At 41.3% G+C, this 13,741-nt stretch overlaps 1 protein-coding gene across 1 annotated transcript in view; it reads left to right on the forward strand.

Annotated features, from left to right (window-relative positions):
• Nucleotides 1-13,177, forward strand: part of PPP4R2 (protein phosphatase 4 regulatory subunit 2) — a 43,876-nt gene extending 30,699 nt beyond the window's left edge. The window contains exons 4-9 of the mRNA XM_048490346.1: nucleotides 2,667-2,760; nucleotides 5,256-5,293; nucleotides 6,816-6,890; nucleotides 7,166-7,309; nucleotides 8,594-8,874; nucleotides 10,883-13,177. Coding sequence (XP_048346303.1) covers nucleotides 2,667-2,760; nucleotides 5,256-5,293; nucleotides 6,816-6,890; nucleotides 7,166-7,309; nucleotides 8,594-8,874; nucleotides 10,883-11,196 — 946 coding nt within the window. The 3' untranslated portion in view covers nucleotides 11,197-13,177. The remainder of the gene's footprint in view (nucleotides 1-2,666; nucleotides 2,761-5,255; nucleotides 5,294-6,815; nucleotides 6,891-7,165; nucleotides 7,310-8,593; nucleotides 8,875-10,882) is intronic.
• The last annotated feature ends 564 nt before the right edge of the window (nucleotides 13,178-13,741 follow it).

Consider the following 13,741-nt stretch of genomic DNA (forward strand, 5'->3'; position numbering starts at 1 on the left):
ATGTAGAAATCATATATTTTTGTTACTGTAAAGGTTCTAGGTTTCTAGCTGTGTCAGAAAAAGAAACTGCTTAAAATCTCATTTAAAATTGGTCTGATTTGTTAAGGACAAGTATGCTCCAGCTGAAAAAATCTTATCAAAATGTTCTTCTACTTCAGTCAGATTGGACTTGGCCAATTGTTGTGTACTTAGATTTCTGTGTTCATTTTAAAGAAATGCAGTTTTTTGGAGAGTGATTGTTTTGAGGATTAAACCTAGGGATGTTACCATTAGTTTTCTGTTTACCTGTGACAGTTCTGCAAAAGTCACACGAATAAAGGGCAAAAAGAACTTTTTACAGCCCTAGCAGATTAAAGATTTTTTTTGTACTGTGTTCACTCTTGTTTGATTCTGATCATTTTGGCCTACTGCTACTACTGCATTTATCATTCATTTAGTTTCATGTCAACTTCAGAGAGGCATCTGTATTTGTTTGTTGGTGTAAAAATAAAACAGGAGTTTAGTAGAACGTGGAGGACAAAATTTATTCCAGACTAAGTTTTTGTGGACCACAGCTCACTTCATCAAATCCATGAAATCTACACATCTACATTCATTATGCAGATACATTTACATCTAAGTGCAGCGCCTTTCATGCGAATCCAGTGTAACCTTGAAGATCAACAGAATTGGTATTATAAATGTTGTTGGTCTTCCCAGTGCCACAACTCTTGTTCAGTGTCATGTATATGCCAGAGCTGTACAGAAAATAAGAGGGTCCCATCTTGAGGGCTTATGACCTATATTTGACTGAAAAGTTGGACCAAGCTGCATGTTGGGGATTAATGAGTAGTGGGGTAGCAGTGTAAGTGCAAAGTTGATGAGACAAGTTGGAATGGGTACAAAGGAGAGAAACAAGGTTGGTCAGGGACCTGGAAACCAAGCCCTACCAGGAAAGGCTGGGGGCCATGCTGGCAGGGGATGATGGGAGTTGTAGTCCATGAACATCTGGAGAGCCACAGGTTGCAGACCCCTGCTCTAGGCTGATCCTGCATTGAGTAGGGGGTTGGATATGTTGACTTGTATAGTCCCTTGCAGCTCTACGAACCTGTGATTCCAGGCTGAGATTACAGAAGAATTATCTACCTATAGGGAGCTGGAGCAGCAGAATTCATGGGTCTAGGACAGGGGTCCCCAAACTACGGCCGAGGGGCCAAATGTGGCCCCCTGAAGGCATTTATCTGGCCCGCCAGGCATGGCGGCGATGGCTCCATTCATGTGCAGTGGGGGCTCGAGGGAGAGGAGGAACCCAGCCCCAACAGCTGTTGATTGCAGTTACATGATGGCACCCCCAAATCTCCATGAATTTTCTGACCCAGAGTTGGAAACCTTACATGTGGCAACGCCTGCTCCACCCTTCCCTCTCGGCTACTCCATGTGTTGCTCTCAGGCTTTCTGTTCCGCCTCACTCCCATTGGCATCAGCCAGGCTGGCGAATCGCTCGCTGGCTGCTAGGGAGGAAAGAACTCAGGAAGATACCTGATCCTGGGTTAGATGGAATGCTTCATTGGGAAAGTTCTGCTTTTTTTAACAGGGGAAGGTATTCCACAGCCTCCCCAACAATATTTGGAGCCCACCCTGTACTTGACATACTTTGGTCACTGTTCTAAAAATAGACCATGACAGAAAAGCTGAAAGGTGAAATCAAACATTGTACAATCATTTGTGCATAGGAATTTGTTCATAGTTTTTTTTAGTCTGGCCCTCCAACAGTCTGAGGGACAGTGAACTGGCCCCCTGTTTAAAAAGTTTGGGGACCCCTGGTCTAGGATCTGGGAAAAGTAGCAAAGGGGATTGATAACAGATGTGCCTGAAGAGAGTGGAAAGGGACAGCATGAGAAGTCAAGAGATGAGATTGATTAGCAGGATGAGGGGCTTTCTGAGCTTCACTTTGCTGTAGTAAAAACATTTTATTGTGGTTTCTTCCTACCGAATAAGCTAGTCACCTTGCACTAAGTAATGTGCATTATCTGCAGACTGCACTCAGCAAGGATTAACTTTCTGTCCAACTTTTAAAATATATTGCAGGAGATGGGGGGAGGCTGACCTTGTGTTTCAGTTCCCTATGGAAAGTTGTGATTAAATTAATTTATTTCTGTTTATTAATTTCATTTCAGTTATTTCATTTCACTTTCAATTATGTTACTCGTGAAGGCGGTGTTTTTATGAATGCTGACATTTTTAGGCTGCGTAATTTTCGTACCCCAATGTGTTAAGATTTTGAGCAGAGATTAACAACGTGGAAAGAAATAGCCATTCACAGAAGCTGATGAGGAACATCTGTTTATGATGTACCTGCTGTGACCAAACTGAAAGCTTATCAGTTCATGAAATTGTGTGAACTTTTAAAGATTTCCCTGAGAATTCCTGCCTAGTGCAGGACTGAATTCTTGCAGAGCAGATGTTTCGGTGATGCTGCAGTGCCACCTACTGTCCTCAATACCTCCTCATATAGTTTTTTTTAAGGTTCTAAAAGGAGAGCTATTCATGTATAGTTATGGTAACTGTGAAGGTCTGGTACAAGACAGTATACAAAACATGTCGGAGTTATTTCTTATGTTCTTATTCCTTCTGCTTTCAGTCATTCATTCAGAACACAGTTTTAATTAGATTGCCTGTCTTTGCAGCATCCCTTTTACTATTCAGCGACTCTGTGAACTGCTAACAGATCCAAGGAGGAATTACACAGGAACAGACAAATTTCTCAGAGGAGTAGAAAAGGTATGTTTGCCTTCATTCTGACCTGTTACTCAACTTTAGCTGTCATTTAATAACAGTTCTTAAAGCTGATAATATGCTTCCATTGTGACTGAGTGCTTATCGTTGAGAACTATTTGCCTTATAGCACCTGGTAAGATGTTGCAATTTGTTCTGTATTAAGTATCCTTGTGTATGCGACAGCATGGATAAAGTAGCATCATACCCAGCATGACTGTGTCTGTAGGCATCCATAGGTTTTCAGCAGCAGTTTGTTTCAGTGAACTCTCAGAAAAGAAATGGGTCCTCATCTGAATCACCTCTGAGAAGTAGTGACAATGTCATGTTGCTGTGCTAGCTGCTGCTTCCTCTTTAGTGTTGCATTAATGGTGCCTCTGGAGAGCTGTCTGTGGAATTACCATTTCTGAATAGTGTATGTTTGTGAAACCGTGCAAGAATATTAGGTGTAGTCCTGTGTATGGGAGCAATATATGACCTTTCTCACACTAATTTGAGGTTAATGTACATTTTATTTGGTAGATAAGTTAGATGTTGCTTGTGAATATCCCCTATCTACGCACGCACGCACGCATGCGCAAACCCCCCCCCCCCCATGCCTATCAACTGAACTCCTGAAATGTCACCAAAGATTCACAAGCATTCATTGCTTACTAGAGAACAAAAAGCATTGGGCTGAGAAACAATGCCATTCAAGAGCCATGAACCTACAACAGGTGACCTATAATAAGCAAAAGCCTAAGAGTGGGAAAAGGGTGGAGATGATAGACCTGGGAAGTTAGGGGAAGAGGAAGCCATAAGCTGGTGGCGGGGAGTGGAAAGGGGGAAAATCAGCTGTGCAGGAGAAGTGAGTGGGAAACGAAGTGAGAGTAGTGTGAAGCTCAGTCATGGCCAGAGGTTGGGCAGGGCAGACAAGAGGTTGGAAGGGTGAATCCTGAAACAGAGTAGAAGCAAATGCAGACCTGCTAAAAGAGCACAGTGGATGGCAGAGTGTTGAAGATAGTAGATGGCAAGGAAAGTTGTGTTCAAGGTATGGACCTTGATAGGGGGATGCATGGGCAAGGGATCCACAGAGACTGGAGGACTTTGTGCTCATGATTATTGAGGAGAAGCTGAAAATGAATTTCACCTACTGATTACAGCACATTTGCCCACTCTTCAGCTACACAGGTCTCACCTGAAACAGAGTCAGAATTCATAATGACCTAGTCCCAGACAGATTAGACAGCTGGGCCAAAACAAACAAAATGAGTTTCAACAGAAATAAATGTAAGATACTACACATAGGCAGAAAAAATGAAATGCACAGATATAGGATGGGTGACACCTGGCTTGACAACACTTCATGCGAAAGAGATCTGGGAGTCTTAGTAAACCATAAACTGAATATGAGTCAGCAGTGTGATGTGGCGGCCAAGAAAGCAAATGCGATTCTGGGTTGTATCAATAGGAGTATAGTGTCAAGATTGAGGGATTTGTACCTCTCTATTCTGCATTGGTTAGACCTCACCTGGAGTATTGTGTACAGTTCTGGGCACCGCAGTTCAGAACAGATATTGGCCGGCTGGAGCGGGTCCAGAGGAGGGCAACCAAAATGGTAAAGGGTCTGGAGTCCATGCCCTACGAAGAGAGGCTTAGGGAGCTGGGGATGCTTAGTCTGGAGAAGCATAGGTTAAGGGGTGACATGATAACCATGTTTAAATATTTGAAGGGATGTCATGTCAAAGAGGGAGCAAGCTTGTTTTCTGCTGCCTCAGAGACTAGGACACGGAGTAATGGACTCAAGGTGAAGGAAAAGAGATTCCACCTAAACATTAGGAAGAACTTCCTGACCATCAGGGCTGTTCGAAAGTGGAATTCACTGCCTCGGAGAGTGGTAGTCTCTTCTTCTTTGGAGGTTTTTAAACAAAGACTGGATCAGCATATGTTGGGAGTGCTTTGATTGTGTGTTCCTGCATTGCAGGGGGTTGGACTTGATGGCCCTTGTGATCTCTTCCAACTCTATGATTCTATTATTCTATCTCATGTTAATCTTAAATTCTATCCTACCTTTCCATCAATCCACCAAAAGCAATTAGATAGCAATAGCAAACCATGATCAAAATCATATTTTAAAAAACCCTGAGGCATACACAGAAGGTGTACCAAAATGTGCAGAGCAAAAATGTCTACAGCTGATGTTTACAAGTTGGATAAGTTAAAGGCTTGTTGAATAAGCCTGGGAGAACTCCAGCCTCTGAGCACAACCGTAATCAAGGGCCTGTTTGCTTTATAAATAATTTCTGTGGTTTGACTTGTCGTTATGTACTCAAGGACTTTGTCACTATTCTTTAGTAAAAATTATTGCTGTGACCTCCTACAGTGCTCAGATTTCCATGTGTGTGGTTTTTTGTTTTTGTTTTATTGTATTTTGGAGAAGGCACAATGATTGGCTGCTCCATAGCCAGGGTAAAAATTAGGTCCCCCTTTCAAACTGACCTTATGTCTCCTTTGCCTTGCAGAATGTCATGGTTGTCAGCTGTGTATATCCAACTTCGGAGTAAGTATGACCTCCCAAGTTTCCTTTATAAGTGGATCTCCTTTTTTTTTTAAAGACATATTGCATTCTCAGTAGTGATGTTTGTAGTACATTTTTATTGATGGTGTTTCTGCTTCTAAAAGGGATGAAGACCTATCACATTTTCAGTGCTCGAATTATTGGTTCTACTTGAGCATTAGTTTTATTCTGCTGATGTATGCTGATCTGTTGCTAGCTTGACCATATATTATGTGGGTACATGATAGGTCAGTATATTGTGATTATTTTGTTATATAATAGTGATTGATTTCTCTGCATTTTTAAAATAGTATTTTATGACAGGATTCTGAATAAGATCAATCTGAGAATGGTTAGAAGGGCAGATTCAGGTCATGTACAAACAAGTTGTAACAAATAGTTCGTATATTCAAGAACCAGGAATCAGCAATCTACCATTAGCCAGCAGCTAGCTCCTGGGCCACTTGAATGAAGCGACAAGCAGGGTGCAGACAGTGGAGACATTGGAACTTTTCAGCTGAACTTGCTGCTAGAAAAGGGTTAATGTTGGATGTATGGAGGACAGGGGAAATAGTAGAATTCCTAGAGGCTGCTGGGGCAATCCTGCATGATTCCCCCCACCCCTGCCACTTATTTCTGCTTCCCTTCTCATCCAAATTAAATAATCTTGACCTATATGTTGGCTAAGCTCTTCTATAGCCCTGCCAACTGCAGCTGATCATCCATGGAAATCAATCAATCTGTGTAGGCAGAAGTGCGTTCTGTTTACAGTGACTCAGTTGCTGAGGACTTATACACATGCTTAATTACAAGCACAGCTCTTAACTTGTGAGGAACGGTATTAGAGGATTAGGGCAATAAATTAGTCTGATTAGAGAACTGATGCGTTGTAGTACAGAACAGGGGGAACATTGCAAGGTTTACACTGTTCTAGAGGCAAAACTCCCGACCAACTTTTTAATTCTATTTCCGTCTGAACCTGAATAAAGCCCAGCGTATTTGAACAATGAGCAACTGTGAGGTTACTTAAATCTTTCTCTAGGCCAGGGGATAAAGTTTGCAGTGCTACAAACAAAATTACCTAGCTAACATGGTCCACGGCTGCATGTGTGTAGCTTTTGCCATGTGGTCTGTGGTGCTGTATCATGGTGCTGCATGTTTGTGAGCATCAGACCTTTTCGCTTGAGATGAAATGTTGGAAGGATTGAGGCTAAATTGTAAAGCATAGGACTGTTGTGGGATGTGTGTATAGGAGCCAAGTTGTAAAGGGCGAAATGGCTACGCTGCGTGTTTTGTTTCTAGTTTAACATGTTAGTGTTGGAAAAGTTTCAGAGGGACAAGGTCAGGAAGGGGGTTGTAACCATGTTAACTTTTGTAGTGAAATATGCTTAAATACATAGGCTTTGTATTTGTACATATACATATGTAGTGAAATATGCTTAAATACATATTTGTTTTAGCTAAGACATTTTCAGAAAAACAATCAATCATCACAGAAATCTTACACCTCTTGAATTTCTTGTAGGAAAAACAATTCCAATAGTTTAAGCAGGATGAATGGAGTAATGTTCCCTGGAAACTCACCAGGATATTCTGAAAGGTAAGAAAAATTACTTAGTGGGGGGAAAAAAAGACCACCCTGGAATATGTGCTATGTTCTGGAGTTTTTGTGCCCATTACCTTTTTCGCTTGAGGGTGATTCAGCACAGTCCCAAATCTTTGAAATAATTTCTTTTTTTTATCCCCTTACACAGAATTTCTGTATCAGATTACATGCTGAATTTTCTAGTGTTAATGGTTTCTCAGACCAATCTAAAATAGATTATCTAAATTCTTTTACTTCAATTGAAGTCAGACCTTTTATTTCCTCTGAAGGTCCAATATAAATGGTCCTGGAACTCCCCGACCTGTAAATCGACCAAAAGTTTCTTTGTCAGCTCCTATGACGACAAATGGTTTGCCTGACAGCCCAGAAAACAAGGAGGCAGGTCTTCCGCAGGCTGAAGAAAAACCTAACAGGTTAGTAAGGGGAATAGACATACTCAGAAATTGGACTGACTTTCGTGCTTTACATTTTTCTGCTCGTTTTGTGCCCCCAGTCCAAATACTTTGGGCTCTCTTTACCAGGAGGCACATTTTTTGAAGATGGGTTAGAAAACACCAATGGGAAAACACTTCCCACTTCTCCAGAGCCAGCACCTCTCCAGCTGATCTTGGGCTTATGCCCAGGTGCCAAGGAGTTCTAGTGCCAACTTTGACTGTTTCTCTCTTTCACTTGCACAGAATCAGGAAAAAGGATGCTGTAGGGGTGATGTTTACCTTTGTTCAAGGCCCAGAGACACCCTCCTTACCCCACTTTTGACCCTAATCCTTTGCCACTTCTCATTCCACCGCCTAAATTTTGCACAAGTCACTTTTTCTTGCCAATGAATGCAGATTTCACCAGGATTAGGAGATCAACTCAGGCCAGAACAGATAGATTTCCCTGTTTAACTACAATTCTCGACAGGACCTACCACTTTGCTATGGACTGTAACGATTTGTGCTGCCCACAGTGATGAGATGGTTGCCTTTTCCGTGAGAGACTTTTATCTGCTACCTGATGGCGAGGTCTTTTCTTGGAGTCAGACAGAAAATCAATCTTGCCTTGCACAGTGTCACATGAGTCCAGCACAGCGGTGAATGAAGAGGCTTCATCACTGCTGCTTGTGTTCAGGATAGCCTGTTGGCATAGTTGTCAGAGCAAGCAGTGATTCTTGACCACTGCTTGAGTGTGACATTCTATATGGCCAGTGCCCTTATTTTGTTCTATGTGGGTGCAGTCACAGCCTCCATGGCTGTAGCAGGAGAGCATTTGGACCAGAAGCTAGTCCATGAAGCACTTTTAGCCTTCTGGTAATGCTTGGGGTGGGTGGGGAGGAATGGTGTGAGCCTTTTTGCCAAATAGATAGGCAAGTCAGTGGGGGAGCCAAGTGATACATACATATGTAAGATAAGAAACAACCCTAACCCCTCCTAATCTTACCAATAGTATCATCCTTTTCTAACTACCTCACTTTACTATTTCCCACCTATATAGCTAAGCCCTTCCTGTGCTGATCTTCTTTTCCAACCCCCCAATAGAGTAATTCAAACTATTCAGACCTCCACATAGTTTGACAAACAATTTCTTGATTGATGATCGAAAGATGAATGGACTCATTTTGGTATAGTACAGACGTGTGCATAACTAAGCAAGAGCTTTGCAAAGTACCGTACTTTTGTCTGTCAGCTGACTTGAACTGTGCACATTTGTTCTTTCAGTGAATCGCCAGTCTCTGAGACAGAGAGTGTCCAAAGCAGCTCTGTAAAAAATAAACACCCTGAAGAAGATCCAGTGGATGTTGAAGGACGTGAAGTAAAAAGACTTAAATTTGACAAGGAGGCAGAATCAGACGAGACCTCTACTCAGAGCAGTTCTAGTGAAGCAAGTTCAGCAATGGTAGAAGAGACCGAGACAACCGCTTCTCCGCTGCAGGATAAAGAAAAAGAAACCATGTGTGAGAGGCAACATTCTACAGAACAGGAAGAGGAGGAGGAGGAAGGTACAGATGATTTAGTTCACTGCTGTGACGAAATAACATTATTGAATAGGTGCTCAGCACATGGCTGGCTTCAACTTTTAAAATTCCCTAGGCCAATGAAATTCCATATGGCGGCATTTGAATTGTACCAAATTAATACAGAAAAAAAAGGAAGGAATTAGAAGTCTGTGTTAATAGTAATCCAGACACAGATTTCATTCAACAATGGTCATGGGTGGCCAACATCCATTCATATTGCATTTTGAATCCCACAACTTAATCCTTTCAGTGTGAGGTTTAAAATTAAAAGTACCGCAGATTCTTGTGCGCACACACATTTGAACGACTGTTTTTATGCTGCTGGTCATGTAAACCGGTTTTGTGAATAAAGAGATTTTGCAGATCTAAAGGGAGTTAAGTTGGGTGGGGCTTATCCATTATTTCTATTGGTGATTCTTCCTGTATCCTGCAGCCCAGGAGGTATGCAGGATGATTCTTTGTGAAGACTTGGTGGATTAATTTTTTCCCTTCTTTAACTCTTTTTCTCTAAGTTGCAACAAGAGCAAACAGAGATGAAACCACCTTAAATGGCAGATTTTGGGGTGCTATTAAAGGGCAGTACCTTTTCAGTTATTACACACGTTACCGTTTTGTCACAGGATGATATGGGGAGGCTTCCATTTGGATTTTCTTCCCTGGGCAATAAAATATCTTGGGCCATCTGTGAGAGATTTGATTGTATGTTACTAGATGGATTGTATGAAGTACAGGGCATGGCAAGGAGTACACATGCAATTGGAAGAGGATTTCTACCCTCTGTGTGCATTTTGCCCAAACAGTTCAGAATTCTGTAGTTCCTCTCTCACAGTATGAATGAGCTGATTTGGAAGTAATGCTGGTCGGGAAGGCAGAAATCTGGAAGGGTTTTGAGCTCCCAACTTTGATGAGTTCAACTGACCCTTGCTGACTTAGCTAAGAGCCTTTGAATATGTTGAATCCAGCATTATTCCTGGAGAAGAAAATTAACAACAGCTGTGAAAAATGCCTTCTTCCAGCTCAGCCTAACTTTGATACTGCTGCTCTGGCTATCTGGAGAGGCTTAACTACTCTAGGCTTAACTACTCTAAAGCACTTTTACCTTGCTGTGCAGCAGGTACCAAGCTCAGTTCAAGGTATTGGTTATCAAATGGAAGGCTCTTCATGGCCTTGATCCTTCATGTCGGCAGGACCACCTCTCCCTTAGGCTCCGCCTGGGCAGCTTTTCTTGTCTGGGCAGAGTCTTCTGCAGGGGTATGCTGACAAGTCACAGCTGACATAGAGTTTTCAAGGCAAGAGACCCTCAGAGGTGGCTTGCCATTGCCTACCAGTGTGTGGGCTGAGAGAGTTTTGAGAGTACTGTGGTTGTTCCAAGGTCATCCAACAGACTTCAGGTGAAGGAATGGGAACCCGGTTCTCAGCTGTGGTCCTCCTACTCTCTCTCTCCAGACTCTGTAGGACTGGATTATTCATGAGGACATTTCTACACAGGTAATAAAGCTGCAGAATACCAAAATGGCTCGGAAATATACTTGGGTAAAAGAGCCAGAGAATATGGTGTGTATTACTGTGTACAACTTATGTTACCTAGAATCATAGAGGTGGAAGAGACCCAGAGGGCCATCAAGTCCAACCCCCTGCAGTGCAGGACACAATCAAAGCAGTCAAAGCACACCTGTTGCTGTGAGTAGGATTGTGCCATGCAATTTCTGTTTCATTTAACACATTTTACTGCTTATTCCTCATCAGTTCTATTTTCAGATTTTTGGATGGGTCCAGATTTCTACAATCCAATCCCTATTGCACTGTTCTGCTGGATGTCCCATCCTCTTGATTGTATTGACTCGAGTCCCAGTGGGAAACATGGACTATAAATAACGTGAATAAGTTAAATGAAATTAATATTTTGTTTAGGGCATTGTAAACATATTTTGTGCCTTAGCGGTCTTCTTGATTTCAAGAATCTGATACTGATGTCGACTTTTAATTTCAGAATCTGTCATGACACCAGGAGAAATGGTTCCAGAAAGAAAAGAGCACGACAAAGACAATGCATCTGTAACTGTGAAAGAAGATGTTTCTGAGGAGAATAATCAAATGGAGCAATCTGAGCAGACTCGAGCAGAGAAAGATTTGCCTTCTGAAGACAGTGAAAACGGTGGATCTGTCAGTAGCAGGGCTGACTGCAGTGAAACGGAAGATTTGGGATCGTACGCCAGCGAGACTCCTGAAACAGCTTCGGAGACCCCAATGGAAAATAGCGACGAAGCCACAGAAGCTGCAGAAGAACCTATGGAACAAGACTAATAATTTAAATACATTTAGAGGCAGTATTTTCCATAAGGCTCTGGTTTTACACTGTATAAATAATTTTATGTAATAAAAGTGGACCTTTAGTTTTACAAGAGAAGCAGGCTGTAAATTGAACTCCATTAAATAAATCCTGAAAGAGTTGTACTTGTTAAGAACTGTGAAATACCAGCTCCTTCGGGTCCTGCTTGCCGCTGAAATTTCGGTATGGTCAAATCAGTGGTCTGTGTATAGTTTTTTTATTTAGGATAAAAGTTTTTAAACTGGAAGGTAATTATAATTTTGACAACTTTTTGGAAATTACCACATCTAGCTACATGTACACAGGAATTCTTTTTGTCCTTTTTTTCCCCCTTTCCCCTGAACACTATATCAGTTATCCTATGTTTTGGTTACAGTTTGAACATTAACATGTGAATTATAGGGTTTCTCAAGGGTTTCCAGGTTTTCATCTTACTGTGTTGTGTGCTTTTAAAAGCTACACATGATTTAAAAAAAATACTTGAAAAACATGCTAATCTAAGGAAAACCTATGCTTGTACTCCTATGCTTTCCCCCCCACCTCCAGTGGAAGTGACTGAACTCATTTCTCACAACACAGCTTTTCCACTTCTGAATAAACCAAATAAAATTTAGCCCCCCCCCGATAGCCTGAAGATCCAAATCCTGTCGGAAGTACCAGGTTAAACACATTCCAAAAGGTCTGTTCTAAGCAAAAGATTTTCTGTATATTTCTGAGGTGCCTGAATGAACGATTTATCATTTTGTTCCTGAGAAAATGTGTTGAGAACAGACTTTCCAAAACAATATTGTCGGCTTTTCGTAGGGAATGGTTGGGAACCTGACATGACGCTCCCTTTGATGAACCGGGACAGTTAATCACATTTCTCAGACGATTATTTTGAAGTCGGCAGAGGACACTGGCATTGAATGCCTCTGCGCTGCAAGACGTTATCTTAGTTATTGAATTTGAGCAGAATGACTGACTAGCAGTCCGTCAGGGTGCACAGACAACACCGTCATTTGTACATGATTTTGGGAGCGAAGTAAATATTTTTGAACATGCTACTTTGACAGCCAGTGTTAACGCTTTCTTTTCCGAAACCAGCTCAAAGCACAACTTCTGCTTTAACCTCTTCACATTATATTTCTCAGACATCCACACGTAAAAGACATTCAAGATGCAACCTCCACGTTGCATTGACTGGCTGCCAAATTTATACCTGTTTCTTCGACTGTACCTTTTGATATTTAGAATTTTTAAATTTCTGTAAAGTAGATTTTTTGTAGATTGTAAAGAGTGCTCACTGCCATTGTGAAACGGTATATAATTGTATAATTTGTGTGTAAACTGAATGCTTGGGCTTTCGATACAGTATTCATATAAAGCAATAAATATTAATGTTATAAAAGGTTTGAGTACATTTTAATCAGAATCCAAAAGGAAATCCCTTTTTATAGGTGGAGCCGCATACCCTGGAGTACAAAAATAACCACCAAAATGCATGCTAACAATTCTTGTACTGCATGGTGTGCTTCATTTTGGAGAAGGGCAGGTTTTCAATTTGTCTAGTATTCCAGAACAATTCGGCTCAGTTTGCATAATATTAAGGTGATTATTTATGGCTGCCTATCAGGTTCAGAGCATGCAAGGAGGTGCTTGGGGAAAGTCCTGTTGCTGTTCTATATACAAAAGGAAAAATTAGTTATTGTCAATTTTTTCCCACTGTACAGAGGCAGGAGGAATGGGTGTCCATCATAAGCATAAAGGAATACTAAAACCAAAACATTAGGAAAACATTTCCAAAAGTGTAAAGCTATAAAACATTTTTGCCTCTTATTTCCCCCTTCCTTCATTTGCTTTTTTTTTTCAGGGATATTTTGCCAATGAGAACAAATTTTAAGTTTAGAGATTTCTGAAATTTTCTTTAGAATGTTTGTTTGTGAAAATATTGTTAATAAACCTATTCTTTAAGCATCTGTGACCTTCTGACATTTTTATTTTGGGCAAAAACCCAGTGTCGCTTGACATCGTTGATCACATGATTAAAAAAATGGATTGTAAATTGGCTGATAGCAGCTATAGCTAGGAGGATAAACATGTCCAGTTGTGAAAAGTACAGCGGTATTGATGACATAGCCATTTTGGTGTGATCTGGAGGGCTATCTTAATTGAGCAACATGTCTTCCTGTCTTGGGACATCGTAATTGAAACGTGGCTTTTCCAAGCATATTTGGATGGATGGTTCCGTACAGCTTGCCAACTTCAGGCAGCTTGAGACTTACATTCATTGTCTGTTCTTGTCCTCCAATTTGAATCACATCTTTGGGAGAGACGGCTGCAATCATGGAGTGTTGCTGCACAGGGGATTCCTGTTCTCTTTTGGCAGAGGGAAATGGTTTGGCATGTACCTTAAAGAATGGCTTGCCCCTACACAAGTGAGGCTTTGACTTGTAGTTCCATTCAAGCTGAGGGGGACTTGCTTCAAATAAATATATTTAGTATCTGGGCATAAGTCATCTCTTGCTTGCAATGTTTATT

The sequence above is a fragment of the Sphaerodactylus townsendi genome, linkage group LG03, assembly GCF_021028975.2.
Source record: "Sphaerodactylus townsendi isolate TG3544 linkage group LG03, MPM_Stown_v2.3, whole genome shotgun sequence".
NCBI classification, from domain to species: Eukaryota; Metazoa; Chordata; class Lepidosauria; order Squamata; family Sphaerodactylidae; genus Sphaerodactylus; species Sphaerodactylus townsendi.